The 26417-nt window shown below is 34.2% G+C and overlaps 2 protein-coding genes across 2 annotated transcripts; both read left to right on the forward strand.

Annotated features, from left to right (window-relative positions):
• Positions 1–6867: 6867 nt before the first annotated feature.
• LOC137408630 (uncharacterized) lies at positions 6868–12097 on the forward strand. The gene is made up of 5 exons (XM_068095221.1): positions 6868–7008; positions 7890–8014; positions 8552–8716; positions 9457–9591; positions 11695–12097. The coding sequence occupies exons 1-4, from the start codon at positions 6932–6934 to the stop codon at positions 9579–9581; spliced, it is 492 nt and encodes a 163-aa protein (XP_067951322.1). The 5' UTR covers positions 6868–6931; the 3' UTR covers positions 9582–9591; positions 11695–12097.
• Positions 12098–15701: 3604 nt separating this feature from the next.
• On the forward strand, positions 15702–25083 carry LOC137408410 (calphotin-like). The gene is made up of 5 exons (XM_068094930.1): positions 15702–15794; positions 16627–17531; positions 18577–18759; positions 23869–23997; positions 24770–25083. The coding sequence occupies exons 1-4, from the start codon at positions 15727–15729 to the stop codon at positions 23994–23996; spliced, it is 1284 nt and encodes a 427-aa protein (XP_067951031.1). The 5' UTR covers positions 15702–15726; the 3' UTR covers position 23997; positions 24770–25083.
• Positions 25084–26417: the final 1334 nt, after the last annotated feature.

The following is a 26417-nucleotide window of genomic DNA, read 5'->3' on the forward strand; positions in this document are numbered from 1 at the left end:
AGTCGAGCGAAATTTACTACATATTTTAAACTTTTCCCATATTAAATACGAGTAAATTTGGCTTAAAATGGCAGTTTATGATGGTTTTTAGCAAGGTGAAGGCAGTAAGTCATTTCTGCAAGCAATTGTATCTTAAAATATGAAGTGGTCTTATAATTTCTGACAGCTGGCTACGTAATTGAATAAACCCGCTGTGCCAAATAGAAAACAACTTATATTTTAAAGCTTGTATGAGTTTTGAGCACACAAGAAGCGTTAGTTTTGTTTAGTTACTACACAAAGCATAAACAATTTTTCCGATTTATACAATTTATGTGGTACATTAAAACGGAATAAGATAATTTGAATCATCCAAATATTAAAGAGCAGATAACTGCTTTGACGGCTAACAGGGAATCATCGAAGATGTGGAAATCTACTCTTATTCTCTGATTTAATAAACCCCAAGCTTTGAGTAGTAGCCTAGCAACTTTTTTATAAACTATTACTACTATAGTAATATAAGTATAACTATTACTATAGTAACAATAGTGCTACAGTAATAGTGAGTGTTTCACTCTTAAAAATTATGCGTGTGAATGTTCACATAAAAATGATGTTTTTATTTAATCATCTCAAAATTGAAAAATTCATCTTTAAAATAAACTGCACACATAAACTTGTCATAACATTAAACTAAATACTTGAGGTTTTTGAGTTCATTACGGCATCACTTTACTGTTCATGTTGTGGGTATGTAGACATTACAGGTGCTCAGACTTAAAGGTTGACTTGCAACAAAATTTACATTACAGCTATTTGATATGAAAAGATTCACCATGTCTTACTCTGTTGTGTTGTAGGTGCCAAATATGTGGAAAGGTGATTACAAGCTCTTAAAAGCTAAAAAGCGAACAGAAAATCGCAGCCACACGAGAAGTAGTTTGGATTCCTTTCCAAAACGGCTCAAATGTGATGTAGCTGTGAGAAATAGTTTCTGTTTACACTTTCATGCAACCTTATTCGTCGAAATAATTTTACAAATATACTTCACACACTCAATAAAACTATGTCTATTGTTGTTACGCGTCTGTTTTATTGTCATTGTAATGCTGTCACTTTTAGCAGTGATATCCTATAACTTACCATAAAAATTTGTTTAATTTTTTAGCCTTATCTTGAAGGAGTACATATCATTGTCTGATAATCATGACGAGCCTGTTGGTCACTTGTGATAATCGAAAAGTGCTGCAGAAATTATTTGCGAAGTATTGGGTCACATGATCAGATTACGACTTGCCGATTAGACCAAACCGAAACAAAACTGTAAAGTAGCGAGCATCTATATTTGATACGGGGTCTTCGGTAAAATCCAAAGTGTTTTTCATAAACTAGTGCTACGATAAGTTTTATATTGAGCTTTTTATTGGCCTTTCAATTCACGTGAGAACATCACGTGACAAGACAATAGCCAAATTTCATGGCTACGTCATCGAAATAAAGAGATTCCAATCTACGGCGGCTTTTCGTTTTTGAGATTTTAAGAGCTTGTAATCACATTTCCACATATTTTGCACTTACAACCAACAGAGTAAGACATAAGGAATCTTTTGATACCAAATAACTGTAATGTGAATTTTATTGCAAGTCAGCCTTTAAAGAAAAATGCTGGCTGGGTCAATGTTTTGAAATGCTCTGATGTAGTGAATAGTCTTGGCACTTGTATCCTTTAGCACTAGCTCCTTTATGCAGATCTATTGTTTCTGGCCCTGGTATTGAGCAAGCTCTTGAGCTTGATGATCCAAAGCTGTTATGTTGACATACTTCCGGTAATTGTTCTGTTATACCACTTAATATATATGATCGGAACTCTGTGGTTTTTGCTCGTAAATATATGCAACAGTGTCAGTTTGTAAAATGTTATACACATACTAAAGTGTAGATAACATTCCTCTCTGTCTAATGGTGTGACATCGATATTAATTTGTGCATTAGCACATAATAAATGCACAATAAAACAGGAACCTATGAAACATGCATTTTTTAACTAAGTACACTGTTTTCGTAAAATTTCAAGTTACCATCTATTCGCAAATCTCATAATGATTTAATACCCCAAAGCAAACCCCAGATATATTTTTGGCAAACTTTAAAAAAAATCTAGCTGGCTGGTTGTGGGATTAGTATAAGTCATCTGGCATACATTTCAGAGGTGCGGTAATGAAAAGGCAAGCACGCTAGAGAAATATATACAGAGTCATTAATGGCTTTTTCAAGTGCTGATGCTGCAATGAATTAACATGGATTTGCTGTGAATAATACGATTGCTAGGCAGCTTTACCAAAATCAAAGCTATATAACATTAAAAGCTTTTATTAATAGTCTGGCTGTAGAATAATAAAGGTAATGTTTTTCACTCATTCATAATATTAGAGACTCAAAAACTCACCCAATCAGCAGTGCTACTAGCGCTTGCTATGACATCATCGTCTTTCACGGCTTTCCCATTTTTATCTTACTAACACTAGTTATCTTAGTGTTAACAAGTGTCTCATAAACAATGATTATTCTAGGAGTGTCTTTAATACATGTTATACTATTTTAGAATAAAAAAAGAGCTGCATAAAGTCAGAGATAAAGTCTAAACCATAAGACAGTCATTGTCGAAATGACCGACTGCAAGAGAGAGATCACAGAAATAAGAGACAACTTTTTAAATAAATAAAGAAATTCAAGAAAATCCATGAGATGTGCAACAGGTCTTTAACAATATAAACCAAGATTACGAATATCAAGTTTGTACATTTATTACACTAAAATAACAGATAACAATAGTGCTACTAAGATATCTTAGCTTGCTTATCATCCGGAAGGTTGGTCGCAGGCAATATTAGTACATGTAATGCATAACAAAGTTTCGATTGTCTCTTAATGTATTGATACGGTAACTTAAAGCAAATATAAGCCTTTCCTATTGATCTATTATCCAAGTTTTCTTTTACATTAATAACAATGTTATATAAGCATGTCTGATTTTCATTTGGACTGGGAAGATAGTCTCTTTCTGTGAGAGAATAAGTTACAACCTTTTCAACTTTTTCATGAAAACTTTGGTGCTTATGAACAATTGGTTTGTCAAAGCTGCCAACAGATGAATCACTATTTTTAAGTGCTTAAATTTGTATTAATGCTGTAATGTTTTCATGACGGGAAGATAACTCCCTTTTTAGCATCAAAGGACTCTGCAAGATGCCGCGTAGTGCCCCAGCAAGAATGGCAAGCATAGACATCTACCAAAATGGAAAGCAATCAGATACTATTAACTGACTATTCGCTTTATGTTTACAGAACTACCAATAAAAATTATGACTTGAATATCCAGTGATCTGACCTCTGGAGTAAGTAGTTGGCAGATGCTATGGACAGGCTATTTAGCAATTATGCCTATAGCTGGCCTAACCACTCCACAACTACTAGATCACAAACAGTTGCAATAACTGAACTATCAAACAGTCTCATCTCAGGCAGAGGTCTTCTTCTACATTGGCAATTTTTTTAAAAATATTGTGTCCTCTATCAACCACGAAATCTAAAAAAGTTCAGTCAAGCTAGCCATATATTTAAGAAAAGAATGCCCCATACCCAGCATCCTAAATTAAATTGTATTTTTGGAATTTTAACCAATGTAATAGCATAAAATTTAACACACTGTAGTAAAATAAAATACATCACATATATTTATACATAGTCCATCTAACTGAGAGTTTTTTACAGTCCTGCAGAGTGTTAGTTATAAAAACAGCAACATAAATAACAGAAAAATTAAACATGAATAAACATTAAACAACATGAACAGGAAAATAATTCAAAATTCTAAAGAGGTTAACAATGCAATACATTGCAGCATACTCTGAAAGCCTATAATAGAAGTCATGGAACTTAAATGATAAACCATCAGTCCAAAACATTTCACCATTGTATAATAAATTATCAAAACGCTTTTAACAAGAACATATTCTTTGTTTGCAATAATCTTGGCTTGGATGTATTTAAAACCCATTAGAAACCAATTAAAAAGTTTTAAAAACTGTTAAATCATTATTGCATTTGTCATGTTCAAGTTCCAGATTCCGAAACTAAATGTAATCAATTCTATACGGCTTTTGCAGAACGTAAACTGTTTATATAGGCAATTATAGGTACTGAGAAAGCATGAAACAGGCTCAATAATATTCACTGCCATTGACTTCGGTAAAAAGATATAAACTTTGAATAACTTCTTGTCACAATAAAAATAATTATAGCCAGTAATTGAATGATCAACACAGGATTTTAAGTTTTGAGTTTTCTATTTTTAAAGTTTGATAGCAAGCACATTACCATCCAAAGGTGCTACTTAGAAAATGAGAAAATATTTCACAACTTTATGAAATTCCTCTGATTAGGTTTATGGGCTTATCCAAAAAAATCACTAAAGCCCTTAAATATAATGTGGAAAAACTTGTTATGATAAATAGTTATCAACTTTTGCTGAATATTCGTTAGAAAGATTATTGAATAATATTCTAAACTAGATGATCACAACTATAACAGGCTTGTATCAATTTTTTTTTCCGTAATCTAGTCAAACTGACCATCCTGACGATTTTAATTAGTGCCTGAAGCAGCCATTTGCTATAACAGAGAAGACTCATTAATTTGGGTGTTTAAGATCTCTCATGCCAGCATATAGGTTCACAAATTTACAAGACAATTCATTGGTACTACCAATGTTAAGAAATGCTGTTGCAGTTGTCTGGGCATCATTACCTCTCTTTTGTCATCTACACGATAAATTATGAAGCTGATTATTGTTTGTAATGCTTCTCCTCCCTAACGCTCTCTCTCTCTTTCTCTATTAAAAGCAAAATAAACCATCAAGCAGCTAATCTAATCAAAAACGCCACTAATTATAACGTATCAACTCAGCTATCAGGGGTCAATTTATGCTTAAAACATGAAGTATAATGTAGAGTTTGATGCGTTAATTTTAGAACAACTAAGTATGTTTTCAAGTGTACCCAAACAGTGGAAGTCTAAACAGTGAATTCAATATAATTTTAAAAATAAAAAGTGAATTGCCAAATATAAGATCCTTATAGAGTATAGGAAACTGTAATACATGTAGGCCTATATGAAAGCTGTTAAACGCTGTCTAAAAGCAGCTGTTTTAATATAAAAGTTGTTTGTTCTCTAACTGCATAAAAATACTGAAAACTGAAATTTAAAGATTTTAAAAACAACCTAAATTGAATGTATGATTCTTAAGAAGTTGCCAAAAGTCTGTAACTGAAAGTTGTGCATCTGATTTTGTTAAATTTTCTACATAGACAGAGAATCTTTGTAAATTTGTTGCCACAACTAAAAGTATAAGCTTTAAGCTATCTGTTATAATGAAATTTCTTTTTAAATCCCCTTGACTTGAGATAGTATAAGGTTTGATAATTTTAATAAGCATCTCAAAAATAACACAATTCTAGTTGAGAGGCATCTAGTGATAAGTCTGGCAGGAAGTTGTCAGGAGTTTTTTCATATTCAATTAGATAGCTTGTTGGTGGGTGTTTAGAAGGCTGTTATTCAAAAACCAAATGGAGTTTTTAACCAAATAATTTTGGCTACATGATGGAAGGTACGAGCATATGCGTGTGAAGTTTGGATGAAATTGTCCAAATAATATGGAACTACGTAGCGTCTACACAGACTAACAGACAGACACAATGACAATAATATTATAGTATTTATTAATATAGATGGTAGTAGCTGCCAAATAGAACAAATACACTATTTTCTAGCTGCCAGCTGCATACCAGGCTATTGGACCATAATTTACTAAATATTAATCGAATCTTATAAGAGAAAACGCCAAAATTTGTCACATGTGTTGTCTTTAGTTTAGTCAAAATAAAGCACTTTTTGAAAACCACTTGCATTGGCCATTGAGAATGTGTAATCTATGTTGTAGGGCTAGGAATAAGCATAGAGGTTAACTGATGTAGATTAATAAAGTTACTAATCTATATATAAATATTTCTCAAAGTATATCTGTATGTGGATATGCTGGTACACATTCTGGCTATAGATCTTAAAATCTTGGAATAAAGATTCTGTAACGAAAGATTCAATCTCAGATCCTGCCTTTCACCAGTCCGCTGCCCTACCCACTAGACTACAGAGACTGAATTGCTAGCTTGCCAATGTAAGTCATTATATGAGAGCAAATACCTAACGGATTTGCGTACAACGCGGGTCATAGCATAACGTCACGAAAAGCTGTTCGCTCACATTATTAAACGTACTGGCTGATAGCGTGCAGGCTAATAGCAAGCAACTCTCACTACTTCTCATTGTTTATAAGACAAAACACTTTTCTCATGATATGTACAGCAGTTGGAAAGTTAGAATGGCAAATGTTGTTATAAATTAAATACAAATCAATTTTCTGTCCAAAGACTTTTCTGTTACCCTGGCAACGCTGGGTAGCACAGCTAGTAGTGATTATATAAACAATTCAGTCGACCAATTAACTACTTTGGCCAGCAGAAGTAGCGCATAATATATTACACGAAAAACTATAAATTATTCATAGTTATTGTTCTTTGAAATGCTCGCGTCTGAAGCCGTGCGTTGCTATGACTACAAGCTAGGGGTGGATATATTTTCCGCGATCGGAGCAAACAAATTACAGCAATTTATACATTTACACTTTCTATCCTAGACTCATGTAAAAAAGAAATTTAGATTTTACATATTTACCATTTGCTGATTATATGGGAAAGAGTTTTTCATGTTCAAATTTATCTGTAACGATGAATAAACCTTCATTTTGGATCCACTCTAGGCATGTGTACTTGTATATAAATATTTGTCAAGAAGATGAAGCGCAGTTCTGCAAAGTTAGTTGTGACTTCCAAGCATGATGGCAAACCTTGTAACAGTATCGATCTTGGCGTCAATCTTTGGCATGGCTTTGGGACAGACTATGCCTCCAATGTAAGTCAGCCTTTTATGCAGTAATATTACTTTATTGCTGGTATATTGTTGGTCAACGTATTCTACATTGTAATACCATCAGCTGGTGAATATGGTTTGATCGAAAGAAAGTTGGCTTGCATACTGAGTCTTGCAAATCATTTTTTTCACATCATATTTTGTATGTCTACTTTTTGTTTAAGAAGTGGTCTATTCAATCTATACTCTAGCTGCCACGAAGAATTGTCAGTCGTACAATTTAATATAAATAAATGTTTTTTTTTACGTTTACAAGTACCTTATTGTGTTACTGTCAGTCAATCATTGGCATAAGGTTAAAAAGTCTAATCTACAATTAGCAACACAAATTTAATAGTCCATGGAATTGCGTGCTAAATCAACTTTGCTTACCGGCATGCATTTTAGTTTATTGACGATGTAGTGGTAACCAACGGCAACAACTTCCAATTAAACCTGTGATGTAGCAGTTAATTTATACCAAATACATGTAGCTTTCTAATTGATGATAGCCAATCAGCATTACGTCTCCCGACTTTTCGTGACTGAATGTTTCGGACCTAGGTCATGTATTGTTCTTACTCAAAAATTATTTTAACATTTTATCTTCAACTCGGATAAATCAATTGTTTATATGCTTATTAAAACCTGCCTGAACAATTTTTTTGTTGATCATTTGCGTGTAGCTGCTTTTAATTTGCAATGCAATATCTCCTTTTTGAAAAAACTTTTCATTAAATTATAAAAACATGAGTAGACAACTTCTGGTAATGCAAGGATTATTACTAGACAAGTCAGTAGCAGCTGCGCCTTTGAATTCATAAAGTGACACATTAATAGGAATGCACTTAACTTGATAATGTAGGTTATGCATGTGGTTTCAGTACACCCATGATGGTAGCCGCAGCCGAAAACACAACAGTGGCAAAGACAACCACAACTGGTGTAATGGCAAATCCTGTAACAGTTCCTGCTCCAGTTCTGATTCCCAACAACTGCAGTGTTACACGTATGTTGAATTAACATTTTATTGACCATTCCATCATTGCTCAAGGTAATTGATTTTTTTCGACAACATGTAACCTGTTGAGTGGCATATAGCAGGGTAACTAGAGGTCATAGAGGTAACTGTCATAGAGGTAACTAATTGTCTGAAGTTCTTAGATAGACTAAACTCTGTTAATTTAAACATTGGTAATGATGTTAAATAAAATGCTGCTGGCAGAATACAGATGTTTGCATGTATTTACGAGTGTTTGACACTTTTGCTTTTATAGCCTTATTGTGATTAGATTCACAATGGTCAGCAATGTTAAAACACTAACGGTCAGTTAGTATTTTAAACTATGGAGGTTTAAATATAACGCATATTTGCTCAACATGTAAAAAACTTCTCACAATGCTTAATTGGGGAAATACATGTAGATTTAAGTTATTTAGTACTTTAAAATTGTCATTAATTTCATGTAGATGTACAATTTCCGGTCAGTAGTATACTAATCTATTATAGTTGTACTAGGCTCAACATTAAATTGCACTGTTTTAGTTGAGGCAGGACAAAACTGTGTTAGATTTGGACAGTTGAGTTGTCCACCTAGGACAAGATTTGAAGTGACATCATGCCGCTGCGAACATGAACGAAATGTTGACCCCCTAACCTGCGAGCTTCGACCTGACCCTGAGTTTATTCCAAATCTCTGCAATGTCAAATGTAAGTAGATAATTACTGTAAAACCTTTTGTTGAATGTCATGGTGCTCTATTTTTTAACGCTTCAATTAGAGTGGCGTTTTATTAGAGGTGGTGTTCAAATGCAGGTTTTATGGTAACTGCTCCTGAACCATACCAGTTGGATAACATATGCTTCTCACTACAATTCATTGAGCTTGAGTCTACATCAGTTAAACATTAAACACAAGATTAATAGTCAAGCGATTGTAAGTCTTTGTTGTGATTTTACAACAAGTTTTACAGCAATTTTACATCTTTGTTGTCAGGCACAAAGTTTCCATTATGAAGTAGTGTGCGCTCGCACCCCAAGGATTAAAAAATTTGTAGGAGTTACAGACAAATTTTGAAATTTTTGTGATTAACTCAACAACTAAAAAATATTTGTTGAAGCGATTGTTCAAATACTATTGAATCTTCCCACACCAACTCTCTAGAGACTGCTTATGAAATCTTATGTCCTAAAACACAATATAACATTTTTTTAATTTATTGTTTTAATGAAAGCATTCTTAAGATGATGCAAAAAATTATTAAGCCAGCATATTTGTTAAGCAGCTTAACAACAATTTAACAGGTTTGACGCTAGCCAAAATGTTTTGTGTTAGTCATCAACAGGGTAATCTAACAACTATCTGTCTCCTAAATTGCTTACTGGATGTCCAAAAATACCTGTACAACAGAGTCATGTTTTAAGGGGAAGATATCAATTTACTACTTTTAGTACAATTTGGTATCGGCTGTGCTCGGTTCGGAGACCAGGCATGTGGAAATGGTACTGCCTATGACATAAAGTTCTGCGTGTGCAACCATGAGAGCCTCGTTAACAAGATTACCTGCAGCAGCTGATTGAAGATAGGTGAGTGGCACGATTAGCAACCAGTCTTGTGATTAACTGTGAGATACATAGTTTGATAAGTATTCTAGATGCTTAGCTTATCTTGAATATGCTATGTTCAGATTAAACATTTGGACTCTTTTGCTACCGTAAGCCGATGTATCAGCTATCGCGGTAATAAAAGTACGGACTGAACACGATGAATCAGCTTATGAATCGGGTTTCACTTTTCTTTTTGTTACAAAGCCTACGCATTAGCTAAGCCAATCAAATTTTGTCTCCAATAAAAAAACCTTGTTGCCAATCACGTGTAACTAATCGATAAGTTTTTTGTTAAGCATTTCCATTTCTAATTATTTTTTCAAAATGGGACAACCGGCAATAAAAAATTTAGCGCGTTGGCTTTCAATGCAAAGGAAATGTCAGAAACTTTGCGAGAGCGGGATTCACTAAACAATTTTATACTTATCTTGTAGAGAATTTTGTTCTGAATAAGATGCATTTTACAGTAAACAATATCTGCATTGATTCTTGAGATATTGCATAAATACTAGCGGTATATCGATTTTTTGAAAATCCGTTTGTATTAATTTGGTCAGAATAGCGAATTCAGTGCACTAGTGAAAGAGTTAAAGGTGCTGAGATTTCTATAAATTTTGCTATAATAGCATCAGAACTTATAACCATATGATAATCTTGGGTAGTTTACCCATAGAATAACTTCAATCATTTGGCCTAGGCCAATGACAAACACAAATCTTTACCGTTATTGCCACATAGCCGACCACCAACAGATAGTTGTTTTTAGTTGGTAATATATTATATCTGTTTGCTACATATAAGGCTTTTTATAACATAGCATAAGCCAAATTAACTGGCTCTTTCTGCCAATATCATTTCGAGTACTTTGTTGTCAAATTTGGTTTCCTTCGCAACAAATGACTAAGGTAATTTTGGCGTATCAAGTTTTGCTATATTATATTGCAATGAAAAAAAGTCCACACCGAGCAGACTGAGAGATACAAAAATAAATTTATTTTTGGCATAAAGCCGGAATGAAAGAGTTATTTTTGTTTAAATTTTTTGAGTTTTTGTTAGTGTGGCTCTTTTAACTTTTGCTATTAAATTAACTTTTTGCTAAGACATCATAATTGAATACTCGAACAAACCCAATATTTGAAGATGGCGCATTTATGTTGTCAAAAAATTTGATCTACAGGGTCTATGAAAAAGATTTTGATACCAAATTCATCACCATAAAATTTTACATCTTTCGATGCCATAAAAAGGCGGCAAATGTGTTGCAGAATTAACTTGGCTACTTTTTGCTTCTTTGCAACTACCTTGGGTATCAAGTGGAGCATGTTCCAAGTTAAATGTAGATGAGTTATCACTATTACTATAGCTAATGGCATTATTATTATTATAATTACAGCTGAAAATAAATAATCGCTGTCACTAAAAGATTTATTTATTCCGTTGAAGGCTGTGCAAGCATTTTAGAGCTCTAAGACAAATGTCATCATAAAATTGTGCAAAATTTTTTTACGAATAGCTTGCATAATGCAATTGATTGCGTCAGCCTATTTGAACGCTATGCAAAAATGCTATTTTTTCTTTTATACTCTGAAAGAAATTGGTGCAACTTCTAAATATTGTGGCCACCCATTTCAGTAGTACGGTTATGACATTTGTGTTGCAAATCACTATTTAACATAAACTGTATTAAAAATACAATTGCTTTAACACTCAAAGATTTTTTTTACCTTTTCTGTTTAATTATCAACTACATAACAATTATAGCAAATTTTAGCTAACATTGTTGTTAAAAGTTTGGACATGCTCAAATTTACTGGAGCTAGTTTTTTGAATAGTTATGTACACAATTCATTTGTTTAGCACCTTGTTTCAGGAAGCACATATGACACCATTAAAATATAGATTCAACTACAACAATCTAAACTTCAATTCTCTCTGCACCTATTCCGTTAATGTGAATACATACTTAAACCAGATGAGATGAATTAATACATTATGATTCAAACAAGTCCTTGAGAGTATAGATTTATTTATTAAAATTTTTATAACATTGTTACTATAGTATTCCTCTGTTGTATATTTTAGTGCCAGAGATGTCGAATTCTATAGCCGGAGAACCTGTTGGATATCAATCATTCAATAACAATATTTATGTCAACATCACATTATATCCCATTTCATTCGGCTTAACAGAGTAATATACTCTCCAAGCTAAATATACCTTCCTACTTTTACCAAGAAAATTTATGGAGCTATGATACGTAATATATTTTTTGTAACATGATAAGGGTAGCTAACAAGTTTCTACTAACTGGATGAGTAACACATAATTTTATTACGGTGTGAGCTACACATTTGAAGCATTGTGGGTAGTTGACCAGAAGAAGTCACCTCAGCTTCTATGAGATGCGCTGCTTACAGCTGTAATAACGCTTAGTATAATCTATATATTATTTTTATATTATAATGAATAAAATAATATATTCAATCTACTGAATTAACAAATGGATTTGCAAATGAGTTATAACCAGGGTTAACAGTAACATTCGAGTACTAATGTATTGTATTTGTATAACACAGTTTTAACTGCTCAATTGTATGACTTGTCGCATTTTTAAACCACTGCGTAATTTAAAATGATCAAAGGATGCCTGGGTGACTGTTGCAATCGCTATTACTACTTCAAATGACCAAATTAAGCATCTTCAATTCCTCCAAGTGAATAGCATATATGTTGCTGCTACTCAAAAGACTTTAAAATCATGTTATAAAAGATATACTTTTAAGCTGCTTGAAGTTAAAAGTGATAAATAAGTAAAAAAACCTTCAAAAGTTTTCAAAAATCTATTCTATACCAACTACAATTACATGTATTTGGTAAACTGCGAAGGGTTTATCTGCCACTGATACATAAGCCCCAACTACCACTGGCTGATTGCTGCATTGCTATCAATATATCTTGAATATACACAAATTTATCCAAACACTATACAATGTGTACGAGTATCCTTATCTAGCATAAGGAAAATAAGTTGTAGCAAATAAAATTTTAGGCCAACATCATTAGTCATTATACAGTAACCAATATTCATTAATTTGCACAAACAGTTCTTCAACATTTCTTCAGATGTTCTCACATGTATAGCTCAACTCAACTGTGGCTGAACCTTATCATTTTTCAAAAGTATTTTTAAAACACTAAAAATAATTGTATAGTCTAAATTATAAAGTTACAAAACTACCAACAATACCAAGAATCCTCAAGAATGTTGTTGTGCTAACCAATTAGTTTAACTGAATCATCCACAGAGCCACAGAATACACATAAACAAATTTCAAAATCTCAAACCCGCCAAGCTAGACAGCCATGGAATTCACCAATAACTAGGCATCATGGAACAGTGGGCAAAATTAATGTAAAAGCGCATTTAAATGTTCATGCAACAACAATAGCAAATTAACCACTTGATACATTAAAGAACCACAAAACCCTTATTTTGGAAATATTGCTGTTATGTATTTATTTACAATCGTAATATAGCATGGTGTGTGAGCTGTGTAAAATACTTGTACAGAAATTTTTTTAAAGGAAATTGTGATCAGTCCATTTACATAATAGCAAAAGCGATAATTAGCACTAAATCTCAGCGCATAAATGAAAAATCCTAAAAAATATATACAGTGAATTAATATATAGATTTGTAGATTTGTAGATTAGACAGCTACTCACATATTAACACAGACCTAGAGAGAATTGTCTTCCAGTGTGGGTATCATGAATTACTGATGATATAACCTACTTTTCTTCATTTTGCGCTAGTTTTGTCCACGACCTTGCAATAGTTACCAAAATTTCTTAATGTTTTTAGTAGTCACTTTTCATTAGGAACTGATGAGTTTAAAAATTAATATTTAGCCAACGATTTCTGCAACAAAAAGTTATGTGCAGTGATCCATACGGATGAGTTTTAAATTATACTAGCTTCACTCTTTATAAGTAGTTCTATCTCAATTGTTACACACAGTAAAACATCAACGTAAAAAGCTAATCTGTTCCGAAACTTGCTTGGTACATCAAAACCGTCGCGTGCTGGAGCGAAATTTTTGTAAAAATCTGCTTAATTGTATTGAATTAGTTTTGTAACTCATAACCTTAACAGTAAGCATTTCAGGTACACATATAGTTAAAACCTCTAATTGAATGCCACTCTCTAATTGAATGCCACTTCTAATAAAAAGCCCCTATTGGGGAAGTGTTAAGAATAGAGCCCCATAGCATTCAAATAGGGGTTTTATAGTAGTAAAAACCAATGCATTATACACAATGCAAAAAACCTAAATGTAAAAACTTTCAATTGTATGTAAGAAACTAGACAAATAAAATATTGAGAAGTAAAAAAGGCTGTTATTGCCTCTTTGAGTTTATTGGGAAATGAATACGCAGTCTTGGAGATGCAGATGGGCCGAGTGTATGCACAAGGAGGTATGAAGCTAGTCTAACTTATGTTATGTGGAAAAATTGATTCTCATTCAATGTGCAATAGCTTATTACGCATTGTTGAGCATTGAATTCTTTTATTTGGCGTGTTCATATCTATACATATATTTCTCAGCGTTTGCTAGTTTTTTTTTGTTCTTTTTTCATCCCTGTGCCCAGTAATAGCTATTAAATTCTAGCAATGAAAATCAAACACCCCGAAGAATTTGATCTCTAATCCTTCAATTCACAAGGTGACAAGCTAATCCATTAAGCTACATGGGCTACAAGCCATTATATGGATTAAAATATGCTACACACCGCTGTGCTATGCGCAACGTCACTAAAGGTTGCTCTCAGAGCTTTTATTAATAAGTTTTGCAAGACGTATACTAGCTTACTCAAATTAGTCAATGGCACCTACATTCTCTGCCACTGTTTATAAGCTGTTTTAATATCAGTGCAACGCCGGATATTCATCTGGTAAAATATAAGTAGCATATTTTTTACTGACTCCCTTCTCTTGTCTATCAGATTGATGTGACAATACACAAAGGGAATTATCATTTTTGCTTAGCGCCGCAAAGATCAATATTTTTACCAATAGCATAGACTGAGCTTTAAAACTTTCTGCTCGAATTGACCTATGACCTATGGCCTATGAATTGATCTAATGATTATGCATCACTCATCATTAAAAAGTCTTTCATATCCAATTTGTATAAGGTCATGGGAGGCAAAAAACTCATGGTTTTCTACTCAAGCCTAAACTCGACAATTACTTGCAAAATGCACAGGTGTTAACTTTACACATTAATTATAGAGTCTAAACATAAACATCACACCTCTACAGCTTTGTGGCCTTCATTTCCAAACTTGTCTTGCCAAAGTGCACCATAAATGACAAGATAATGTACAGGGAACACTACGATAGCCTAGTAAGTTTTTTTTTATAAATAATTTACCGAATCAATTTTAACAAGAGTGAAAACTGATCTACAGAAAAGCAAGAACCAGCAAATTTAGGCAGTGTTAAAAATCTTTCATTTCAATTTCATGTAAAACCGAGGTTTAGCTCTCCAATGAATACATGTTAAACTTTGATAGCCAATGTGCTATTTTTGTATTATACACTATACAAATAGTAACAATCAATGAACTTTAAAATTTGGCGCAGAATTGAATAAATTCAACAATTTCCAGAGAAAAATTATTCCAAAAAATATACGGTCAACTGAAATGTGGCAGTTAACATGTTAGATGTGGTTAAATAAATTTTGGGAGACTAAAAGTCTGGCTTTGACATGTTCTATATATAGTGACAAAATGTAAATATCTCATGACTGAATCGTGGCTTGATTAACTGCTTTATACAAGTATACATACATAAATATAATACAAATAAAGCCAGGTTGGTGGTTTCCTCCCAATGAAAAAATGTCGCTGCCCTTAACTGTATACAGTTTAAAACAATCAATCATTTAAGTGAATGTAGGGTGGTCCACTATCTGTCATTCTGTCAGAAAATTAATTGTGTTGCTTTGGATCTGCTCCATATTCAATTACTGTCAGACCCACCCATACTGAGACAGTTTCAGTTTTTGTTTTACATTCATTCAACAAGTCAAGTCACAGAAAGAATGGTAATGCTTGGCTGTTCAGCGATTTTCAGCATGCTCATGTTGAGCACTTATGGGCAACCAATTATGTGAGTATGCTCTTCCCTTCTGCAGTTCTTCATACTTTTTTGGTAAAAAGCCTACATAGTTGTCATTGAACTTTATTTTCACATTGAAATTATGGTTATCCTTAAAATAGTATCAATGAGTTGACTGGTTGTTTGCTGATAGGGCCACATGTTGAATTGTAGAGCTACTCTTTCACAAATTTTTGTGAAATGAATTTTTTGGTCACAAGGTGTTTTATTATCAAGATGAAATGGATTTGCAAAATCGTATAATTGGTCAAACATTTACTGCTGTACATTTTGTTGAACTATCTTTCGCCAATGTTTAAAAAGTGATATGAGCGTAGCCTTTCTTTTATACATACGATTTTGAACAGTCTGAAGAGAATTATGCTACTTCTTGGCTATGATCCCAAGCTTAGTTTAATAAATCATTTTAATAGCCAGATACCTGCATTTCTTAAAGAAGCCTTTATACAAATGTCCATGCATTTGATAAAAACGTAAAGTTGAAAACCATTACCTGCTGTTTGTTATATTAGTTGCTAGTTTTGTGTTAAATGGTTTTGATATAACCTACAGCAACAATCTTGTGCTAAGCAAACAACATGGCTGATACACACCAACTAACACAACTTGTGTATTGTGTTAGGCGCACTTTCAACATGAAAAACAACTTAGAATACAGTTTATACAAAGTTATCCAAATCTGTAGCAAAAGAGATTAAATCATGATCCCCTTAATTTATTAAATAAAAATAGATTTATCAAGTAAGAAATTACTTTGCAACTTTGATAATACTCTGGTTAGATGTTTGCTAGCCATATCACAGTACTCGAATTTACTTTTCAGACCACTGACAATGCCACCAATAACGCCGACTTCAACAACCACGTTGCCAGTAACACCAGCATTAACCTCGGTTGTGCCTGCAACAAATAAACCGCCTAATATACCAATAGTTACCGCAGTGCCTCCACCAACACCAGTAATGATTTCGCCACTGACAACTACACAACCTACAGTGCCATTAGACGTAAATCAAAATGGAACACTAGCAGTAGCACCAACTGTGACACCAAAAGTGGTAGCAACTGTGGCACCCACTGTTGTTCCGGCGGTAGTCGCTACTGTAACTCCAATTGTAACGCCAACTGTACCACCAACTGCAGCGCAAACTGTTGTACCAACGGTAGTGCCTACCGTAACTTCAATCGTAACACCGACTGTACCACCAACTGCTGCTCAAACTGTAGCCTCAACTGCTGTGTCAATGGTAACACCAACTATAGTTCCAACAGTAGTACAAAGTGTGATACCAACTGCAATGCCAACGATAGTTTCAACAACAGTTCCTAAGGTAGTACAAACCACAGTACCAACAGTAGCACCAACTATGGTACAAAACGTAACATTAGCTGCAACTATAGCTCCAACTTTAGCAGTAACTACAGGTTTTGTAAACATAACAGAAGTATCAACTAATCATACTGGTATATCATTAAATCAGACAGTTGCACATAGTATGACCTCCATGGCTGGACCTGAACCCGTACCAATAAGTGAAGCAGGTGCAGCAGTGAGAAAAGAGGTAACCCCGACTGCCTCCTCAACAATTATAACTTCAATACCAGAACCAGAACCAGAACCAACAAACAAAGTCACTGCATCAGCGAATGCAATTGCCACATCAGTCCCAGAGCCTGAACCCTTGACCACAGCACCGGCCTTAATCGCCAACAACTGCAGTGTTAAAAGTAAGAGTAGTTATTAGAACACATTTATTCTGGTCTTGTACAAGCAATAGTATGTTCGCGATTAAATGTTGTTCACTGATATACTGAAAGGCCAAATTATTAAAATGTTAGCATGTTTCAACGAGAAACTTACTATGTTGAACTGCAAAACTGGATGCTTTAAAACTGATTTAGGTTGTTTTAAGATGATAAATAACTGATTTAAGTTAGTTACAATCAGCCAACCCATTGTGATCACTGGCGACCTTTTGGTGCATGGCTGTAGTTTTTATTTCACAAGTTACACCCATAAATAAATAGATTTTGCTAATTCACTACTATTGGGTTTGCAAACTGATGATATGCCACAAAAAACTTTGTTATTATTGCTATTTAGTGGCAATTTTTGGCAAATTTGATGATGTTCCAATGTTTTATGATTTATACAAAGCAATTTTTTAGGGTTTAAGAGTGAACTTATCATCTACCGAGTTACCAAATTTTAAAAACTCCACTTTAACAATTAAACATGAGATATGCCATGATGCAATTATTAATTATCGATAAGCATTACTCTTAATATTAACAAACTTTATATGATTTTTTTTTATTGTTAATAATATAAATAAGTAAGAAAATTTTCTCAAAGTTTTACATTCATAGGCTTGATTCAAAGTAAATAGCATGAAATCCATTCTTTTAAATTAATTTCTAGACATTAACCAAGTTACTGATGAGTAATGGCTGCTGCTTTCATCACATGTTGAAATTTGTAAATCTGACGGTTTTCATTTTTTCATGAATTTCTTCTTTTGAACTAGAATGTAAAAAAATAATTTGAGCTTGAGTACGCCATCGACAGCTAATAAAGTTGTTATATTTTTTGAAATGTTTTGAAAATATATTGTATTTCATTTTTACAAATATCGCCACACTTAATGATATAATAATACATACAGGTGGTCTGATTCATATGGTTCTGTAACAACATAATTTGACCTTGCTCATGAGCATATTAAAAAACTTGTTCTGTTGACCCTGAACCTGTATTGCCCCTTTATTTTAGTTCCAAGAGGAAAAGACTGCAAACAATTTGGTATGCTAAGGTGTCCACCTTTTACCAGATATTCCATCAACTCATGTAGATGCGAACATCAAAACCTGGTTGATTCTGCGACATGTTTACTCACTGATGTTTTAGCACAAGTTCTTGAACCACAATTCATTGCAAATAGATGCAATGTCAAAGGTGAGCGAGTTACTTGGTGCAGTAGAAATAAAGATTTTTTGAAGAATGAAACTGTGGTTTATTTTATAGCGCATGCCTTAAAATGAATTTTCCGGTGGAAATCATATAATCAAATGGAAATCATATACAAAAGGTTCAATGATATGTTATTCTTCTTCAAATATTACTACAGTCAAACATGGATAACTTGAACTTCACGGGACCGAGCAAAAGTGTTCGGATTATCAGAGCATTCAAGTTATCAGAGCCCTGTCACAAGTCCATGTATTTACTTATTTATTAGTAGATACATGTACATATACAAATTATAATATAAATCAAAAGCACAAATGGCTTGTTTCAAATTAAATGCTTCCAATGTAAAGTTTAAAACGTTTTTATCAAAAAGTATAGAAATTTTTTTATCACTTGAGATGAGTTCGTTGTTTGAGGTGATGTTATTGCCAGGACGTTTTTTAGATTGACATTGGCAAAACTTGATCGTTGTTGAAATGCTCAAAAGAAAAGACATTTTTCTTTTGAGCGTTTTACCCACGATCAATTTTGCCGATTTTTCTTGAAGTTTATGCAAAGATTACCTTGCTTTACTTTGCTTCCGAAGGGTGATCCCTAAGCGGATGTTTGGTATAAATCAAATTTCACCAAACCTTTAGAAAAGTCGTTGACAAAAATATTTTGCCGATGGTGGTAATAACGACGCTTATGAATTATGAAAAGTTGAGGTTTACCTCTATGGCTTGGAATAAAATGATTTTCTAAAGCGATAACAACCCTTTCGGTAGCCGTTGGGAAAAAACAGTTCGAGTTAACAGTGTTGAGTTTGAGTTATCTATAGCAATTTATCATTACGTTGGAAAGGACCAAAGAAACCGTTCGAATTAACCATGTGTTCGAGCTATCCGTGGGCGAGTTATCCATGTTTGACTGTACTTGAATTTTTAATCTTTTTGTTGCCAAAAAGTCAGCCATGTTAACATTCCATGATAACATGTTAACATGTCAACATGACATGTTAATGTGTCATGTTAGCATGGCTGACTTTTTTTGCTGATACTGGCTGATACTCTTTTATTATATTGTGAGTAGGTAAATAACATTGCGTTCAACTTTTGTAGTTATGATCAATGTTTTTTGCCAAGTGAAGGAAGTCAGTACTTTTGGTTTTCAGAAGTATTATTTTGTTTTACTGTGTGTTAAACAATTTAGTGTGTTCACCTATTTAAAATCGTTCTTGTAGCTTCTTTTACTATCTTTTATGTAGAACATCGGACTAATTGTCCATCTGATTGAAAAAGCGTATTTCACTTTCAAGAGTATTTTACGCTATACAAAAATGCTTCCTGCAATTCATAAACCTCCAGCCTGCAATTCATAAACCTCCAGCCTGCAATTCATAAACTTCCAGCCTGAAATTCATAAACCTCCAGCCTGCAATTCATAAACCTCCAGCCTGCAATTCATAAACCTTCAGCCTGCAATTCATAAACCTCCATCCTGCAATTCATAGACCTCCAGCCTGCAATTCATAAACCTCCAGCCTGCAATTTATAAACCTTCAGCCTGCAATTCATAGACCTTCAGCCTGCCATTCATAAACCTCCAGCCTGCAATTCATAAACCTCCAGCCTGCAATTCATAAACGTCCAGCCTGCAATTCATAAACCTCCAGCCTGCAATTCATAAACCTCCAGCCTGCAATTCATAAACCTCCAGCCTGCAATTCATAAACCTCCAGCCTGCAATTCATAAACCTCCAGCCTGCAAATTATAAACCTCCAGCCTGCAATTCATAAACCTCCAGCCTGCAATTCATAAACCTTCAGCCTGCAATTCATAAACCTCCATCCTGCAATTCATAAACCTCCAGCCTGCAATTCATAAACCTCCAGCCTGCAATTTATAAACCTTCAGCCTGCAATTCATAGACCTTCAGCCTGCCATTCATAAACCTCCAGCCTGCAATTCATAAACCTCCAGCCTGCAATTCATAAACGTCCAGCCTGCAATTCATAAACCTCCAGCCTGCAATTCATAAACCTCCAGCCTGCAATTCATAAACCTCCAGCCTGCAATTCATAAACCTCCAGCCTGCAATTCATAAACCTCCGGCCTGCAATTCATAAACCTTTAGCCTGCAATTTATAAGCTTCCAGCCTGCAATTCATAAACCTCCAGCCTGCAATTTATAAACCTCCAGCTTGCAATTCATAAACCTCCAGCCTGCAATTCATAAACCTCCATCCTGCAATTCATAAACCTCCAGCCTGCAATTCATAAACCTCCAGCCTGCAATTCATAAACCTCCAGCCTGCAATTCATAAACCTCTAGCCTGAAATTTATAAACTTCCAGCCTGCAATTCATAAACCTCTGGCCTGCAATTCATAAACCTCCAGCCTGCAATTCATAAACCTCCAGCCTGCAATTTATACACCTCCAGCCTGCAATTCATAAACCTCCAGCCTGCAATTCATAAACCTCCAGCCTACAATTCATAAACCTCCAGCCTACAATTCATAAACCTCCAGCCTACAATTCATAAACCTCCAGCCTGCAATTCATAAACCTCCAGCCTGCAATTCATAAACCTCCATCCTGCAATTCATAAACCTCCAGCCTGCAATTCATAAACCTCCAGCCTGCAATTCATATGCCTCCAGCCTGCAATTCATAAACCTCTAGCCTGAAATTTATAAACTTCCAGCCTGCAATTCATAAACCTCCGGCCTGCAATTCATAAACCTCCAGCCTGCAATTCATAAACCTCCAGCCTGCAATTTATACACCTCCAGCCTGCAATTCATAAACCTCCAGCCTGCAATTCATAAACCTCCAGCCTACAATTCATAAACCTCCAGCCTACAATTCATAAACCTCCAGCCTGCAATTCATAAACCTCTAGCCTGCAATTAAAAGTCATTATAAATCGTTTATCAATTGTTCAAACTATACTACATTCTGCCCGCAGCCACTATGACCAAATTTGATGCTTAGAACAAACAAAGATATTTGATTAACTTTAAGTAAATGATAACTTGCTTTATTAACTGGTAAAACTACTCAGAAATTGGCTTAAAAGTTCCTCATGCAGCTGTCCTGTACAAATGCATTACATTTTAACTGATTTTTGCCATTGAGAAAGAAAGAGTCTATATTAATTGATTGACAAATGATTCAAGGCGTTACCGTCATTAATGACGAATAAAAAAAATTATCTAGCCTAAAATCTTATTTTATAGGAGAAAAAACTGTCTCAAAAAATGTCTCAAACTATAACACAGCCATTTATTAAAGCTCTGAATTGCCCTATGAAGGATGTTTCCATCATTAGTTTTATGTCGCATAAGTGTAGCAAAAAAATTATATCTCATTCGATAGGAGTTGCATGCATCGTCAAGTTTAGACAGAAGTGAAAGATGGATTAATCAACATTAGATGACCCAACAGCTTTGCGAGGCAATTGGGTCATCTAACTTTATTGAATTAAATGCGCTTACATAAAAAACCTGATTGTACCCGATGTGACAATAGATGGACAAATTAAAATCTCAAGAGACATCTTGTGTAGCGTAACGAAAGGGTTAATTTGTCAAGATTGCTTAGATAGCTATGGAGTTTCAAAATAAAAGTTAGTTACTTGGAAAATTTACTTTTACACTCTCTGAAGGCCTCACAAAGCACATACAATACCGTATGCGCCCCTACAACGTAAATAATCCGTTCCAGAAAAGTTTACGTTATAGGGAATTTACGTTATAAGAACAGTAAAATACATGTAAATTGTCTAATCTTTCCAAACTCACCCCATTGGCCATGCAAAAAGGAAAAAACTTTACTTAACATTTTTAATTTGTGGGCTGTACTGTAACTGCACTATTACTGGTTTGCATCGATAACTTTTCTCATTTTTATGATCAATCTCACTGGTTTTATAAGCCATGATTTAATTGTAATCTTACAAGCTGATGGGGGTCGCACATTTCTGACGTTTATTTACAACAATTTGCTTATTTTTCCTAAACAGCAGTCTATTCTGCGAAGTAAAACTAATAGCAAATATTTTGTACATCTACAATAAGGCAAAACAACAAAATCATTTTACTATAAAAAGCAGATCTTCCTGGTCATCGTTTATCCTGTACTTAGGGGTCAAGGTTAGAATAAAAGATAACTTAAGACGATACTCCAACTCGTGACATTTAGATTGGTAGATCGACGCTGTAACACTTCCACCAATCGATTGCCTTTGTATTTATGAACAATTACGCAGCTATTAAATTCTCCTTTTTGTCGACACGTTTAACAAATTATTACGACAAACTAGAATGTCGCGAATGCTATATATAAGTTATATAGCGTGCTATACAGAAAGCGTTTTTTCTTTCGCAAGTGTGACGAGATAAACTAGCAATCTAGTTGAAAGTGAAAACTCACCGATTTGACACTTTACGTTATATAGTTTTTTACATTCAAGGACGCATAAACGCCACAGAGTTTTTACGTTATCTGGAATTCACGTTATAGGATATATATGTTATTGGAGCTTCTACTGTACATTAAATGGCAACTTATAACCCACAGTCTAAAAATTGGTAGCCGAGATTTTGCCATCAATTTAATATTCAAATGAAACACCAAACTTTTTTTTTAAATTTGTCTTTGAAAAAAAATCGTTCAGGTTGAACTAATCAGGAGAAAATTATATTAAACCTTTCATTCAAAGCAAGACTGAGTCATTCAAACTGACTCATCGAAATTTATATGCAACCAAACTCAAAACTTTGGATTCATCTATCGATGCCTATTTTAACCACAAGTTTTTCATATTTTGAAAAAAATTGACACATTAGGTGAGCAATAAGAGTGCGGTCACATTCAAAGTGAAACTGCTTCGGTAGTATGACGCAGCAAATGTCTAGATCTAGAAATTAATACGGGGGGATCTATGTTCCTTCTACTCGCATTGGTTACAAAGGCTAAACACTTTGAACTTAGCAAGAATGAGAACATAGTTTCGTTTTTAACTAGTCTTGTGAAATTTACGAAATAGTTGAGAACTTGATAAGTAATTTGATTTGAAAACTGGAGTACACAATTGTTTGTATTGCAGTTCGAGCTGGAGTTGGGTGTACTCAGTTTGGTACACAAACGTGTGGAAATGGAACTGTGTATGACATCAAATGGTGTGTCTGCAACCATGAACAAGATGTCAACAAAATCACCTGCAGCAGTGTTTAAGGTTCGTGGAGTGCCGTGTCGAACAGATATTATCACCTACGATTTGTTTTTATCATGTCTTCTAATATAACATATCTGACCGTGACACAGCATGTCAGCTTATAAAATTCAGCAACAACATGAATCTTTCACTTTGCTTAAGCTGAATAGTGTGTTTGTACCATGAACTGAGATAATGAACTGGGCACTCACTATATACCTAGCAAGTTTCATGGGAACTGACTGTTTGTAGATCATGCATCATATTTCTCATATCAATTTTATAAATATCAGTGTTTTTTTTTGTTAAAACCTGTGTCCAGTTTTAGCAAATAAAAATGTAGCAATGAAAAATCTGCAAGGAACTGGGTTTGATCTCGGGACCTCCAGATCTAGAGGCAGCGAATTTAAAAGTTAAGCTACACAGAATACAATGAGTTCATTAGGCAAATAGTACTTACATTGGTTAAGATACGCTTAAAGCGCTTGTTCAGGGTTAATAACTTAGACTGTTGATCGTAGCAATTGGTAAGCTTGCCTAAAACGCTGGTATTGTTTTAGTAAAGATTTTAATAAAGATCTAGTTTTCCAGATAAGTTCTTCAAATTCATTTGGGAATTACTGTATTCTATTACTCGTGCAATGCTAGACATTTGGCTGGTAATATAAATACCAGCAGCTTAGCGAGCCAAAGCCAATTACTCATAACATGTTTGTTCAGATATGAAAGAACGATTCAAAATGTACCTCCTTATCTTAAATTATTTTCTGTCAGAGAATGTTATCAATTGTAGACATGCACATATGATACATTGACGGGAGGATGATGATGTCAAGTGAAGAGGTAACAGCTGAAAAAACTGTTGATAACTTGAGGTGTACATATTTTTGTTAAAGATTTGTTAGATCTTTATAGCCGTTCATATATTTGCTATTAGTGAGATTTGGAAATTATTTTTATAATATCGCATAGTGACTGATGTATATGATGGTAATGATGTATAATGATTTCACATTAAATTTTCTGGTATATCAGCTATGTATGTGTATCCAGGCATGAATTTTTATACATATCACAAATAAATGCTTGTGGAAGGCCTGAAGAAAAGCTGGTGTACTGAACAAGTAATTAATCTCAAATCAAGCGTAGTAATGATCTTGTACCTTAAGCTACCATTACTTACGCATGTTGTCGGAACGTTGCCAAAATTTAAAATGTTGGCAACGTGAGCAACGGATTTATGTAGATATAAAATGTTTCTAAAATGTCTAAGACTCGTCACAGTCAATTTGATAGAAGCTATTTCCTGCAGTTTCACGCAGGCAATCAAGATCGCAGACACTGTTAAAATTTTGCAATGTCATATATTAGGTTTTTGCAATTTTTACTGAGCTTTCCGCTAGATTATGATCTTTTGGAAATAAATGCAGCGTAATACCAGCAATATGTGTTCCAAACAAAACGTTAGAATTTTAAGAAAACTATGAGAAAGCTGGTAACAGCGGCAAGAAAATCAAGAACATGTTAGTAGACAAAAATAGCAGCATGCTGCCAGCTGTTTAAAGTTTAGTATGGCTTTCTTAGAAGTTAAAGGCAGTGGCAGTCAGTTATCAGGTAGATAAATTTTTTATATCAACAAGAGAAACTATTATCCTAACAAATTCTAGTTCCTAGACAACAAGATCGGTTTATGGCTTAAGGAAGATTTTGCAAGTTTGAGCGTATAAAAACAGCACTAGTAGAATTTTTAGAATCAAAATAAAACATCTGACTATTGAGCCACAATGAACACTAATTGCAGCCACTTAACTCTGGTTTCCAAAAATGTCGGGTACCATTGAGTACCGTCGGTAGTTGCTGTTCAAATTTTGTCGAGAGCCGCAAGCAAAAACCTTCCCAAAATGCACTGTACAGATGAAGGTCAGCATTATCGAAACGGCACGGCGAGCGAACATTTTTATGTGGTTATTAGCGATGCAGCTAAATGTGAACAGAAGCCGCCGAGCCTAACGCCGCAAGCGTTTTGCGGTGCAATATTACCACCAGAGTCTCGTAATCGATATGGGAACCAGGCGTAAAGAGACACCGATATGCACCTCTTATATTGGCAAAACCTATAAACTAAGAGAATCAACATTATTCAGGACATGTCAATGTAGACGATGTTATAAATATATCTATGTTGATCCTAGCCTCAGTACTTCCTCAAAGACTGGCCGAGTGATGAGCTAAACAGTAGCTAGTTATACTATTTTTAGAATGCTTCTCTTAGAGTTTCTGCAGATTTGGTTAAGATAGTTTTGTTCATCTAATTATCAACAGTCTCTTTATTAACTCAATGCACAAAGATTCATGAGAGCTTATCTACAAGACTATTTTGTATACTTATGTTTTAATTTTTATATCTTGGAAAATTTTATATTGAATTATCCAGTGCAGCT

Source organism: Watersipora subatra, chromosome 11 (assembly GCF_963576615.1).
Source record: "Watersipora subatra chromosome 11, tzWatSuba1.1, whole genome shotgun sequence".
In the NCBI taxonomy this organism is placed as follows: domain Eukaryota; kingdom Metazoa; phylum Bryozoa; class Gymnolaemata; order Cheilostomatida; family Watersiporidae; genus Watersipora; species Watersipora subatra.

What these genes read in the sequence shown, in the direction of transcription:
- LOC137408630 (XM_068095221.1), top strand. Translation starts at nt 6,932, where the DNA reads ATGATGGCAAACCTTGTAACAGTATCGATCTTGGCGTCAATCTTTGGC. An exon ending in GGACAGACTATGCCTCCAAT is followed by an intron (nt 7,009 to 7,889) that starts GTAAGTCAGCCT and finishes ATGTGGTTTCAG; the next exon opens with TACACCCATGATGGTAGCCG. An exon ending in AAATCTCTGCAATGTCAAAT is followed by an intron (nt 8,717 to 9,456) that starts GTAAGTAGATAA and finishes TACTACTTTTAG; the next exon opens with TACAATTTGGTATCGGCTGT.
- LOC137408410 (XM_068094930.1), top strand. Translation starts at nt 15,727, where the DNA reads ATGGTAATGCTTGGCTGTTCAGCGATTTTCAGCATGCTCATGTTGAGC. An exon ending in ACTTATGGGCAACCAATTAT is followed by an intron (nt 15,795 to 16,626) that starts GTGAGTATGCTC and finishes TTTACTTTTCAG; the next exon opens with ACCACTGACAATGCCACCAA. An exon ending in CAACAACTGCAGTGTTAAAA is followed by an intron (nt 17,532 to 18,576) that starts GTAAGAGTAGTT and finishes CCTTTATTTTAG; the next exon opens with TTCCAAGAGGAAAAGACTGC.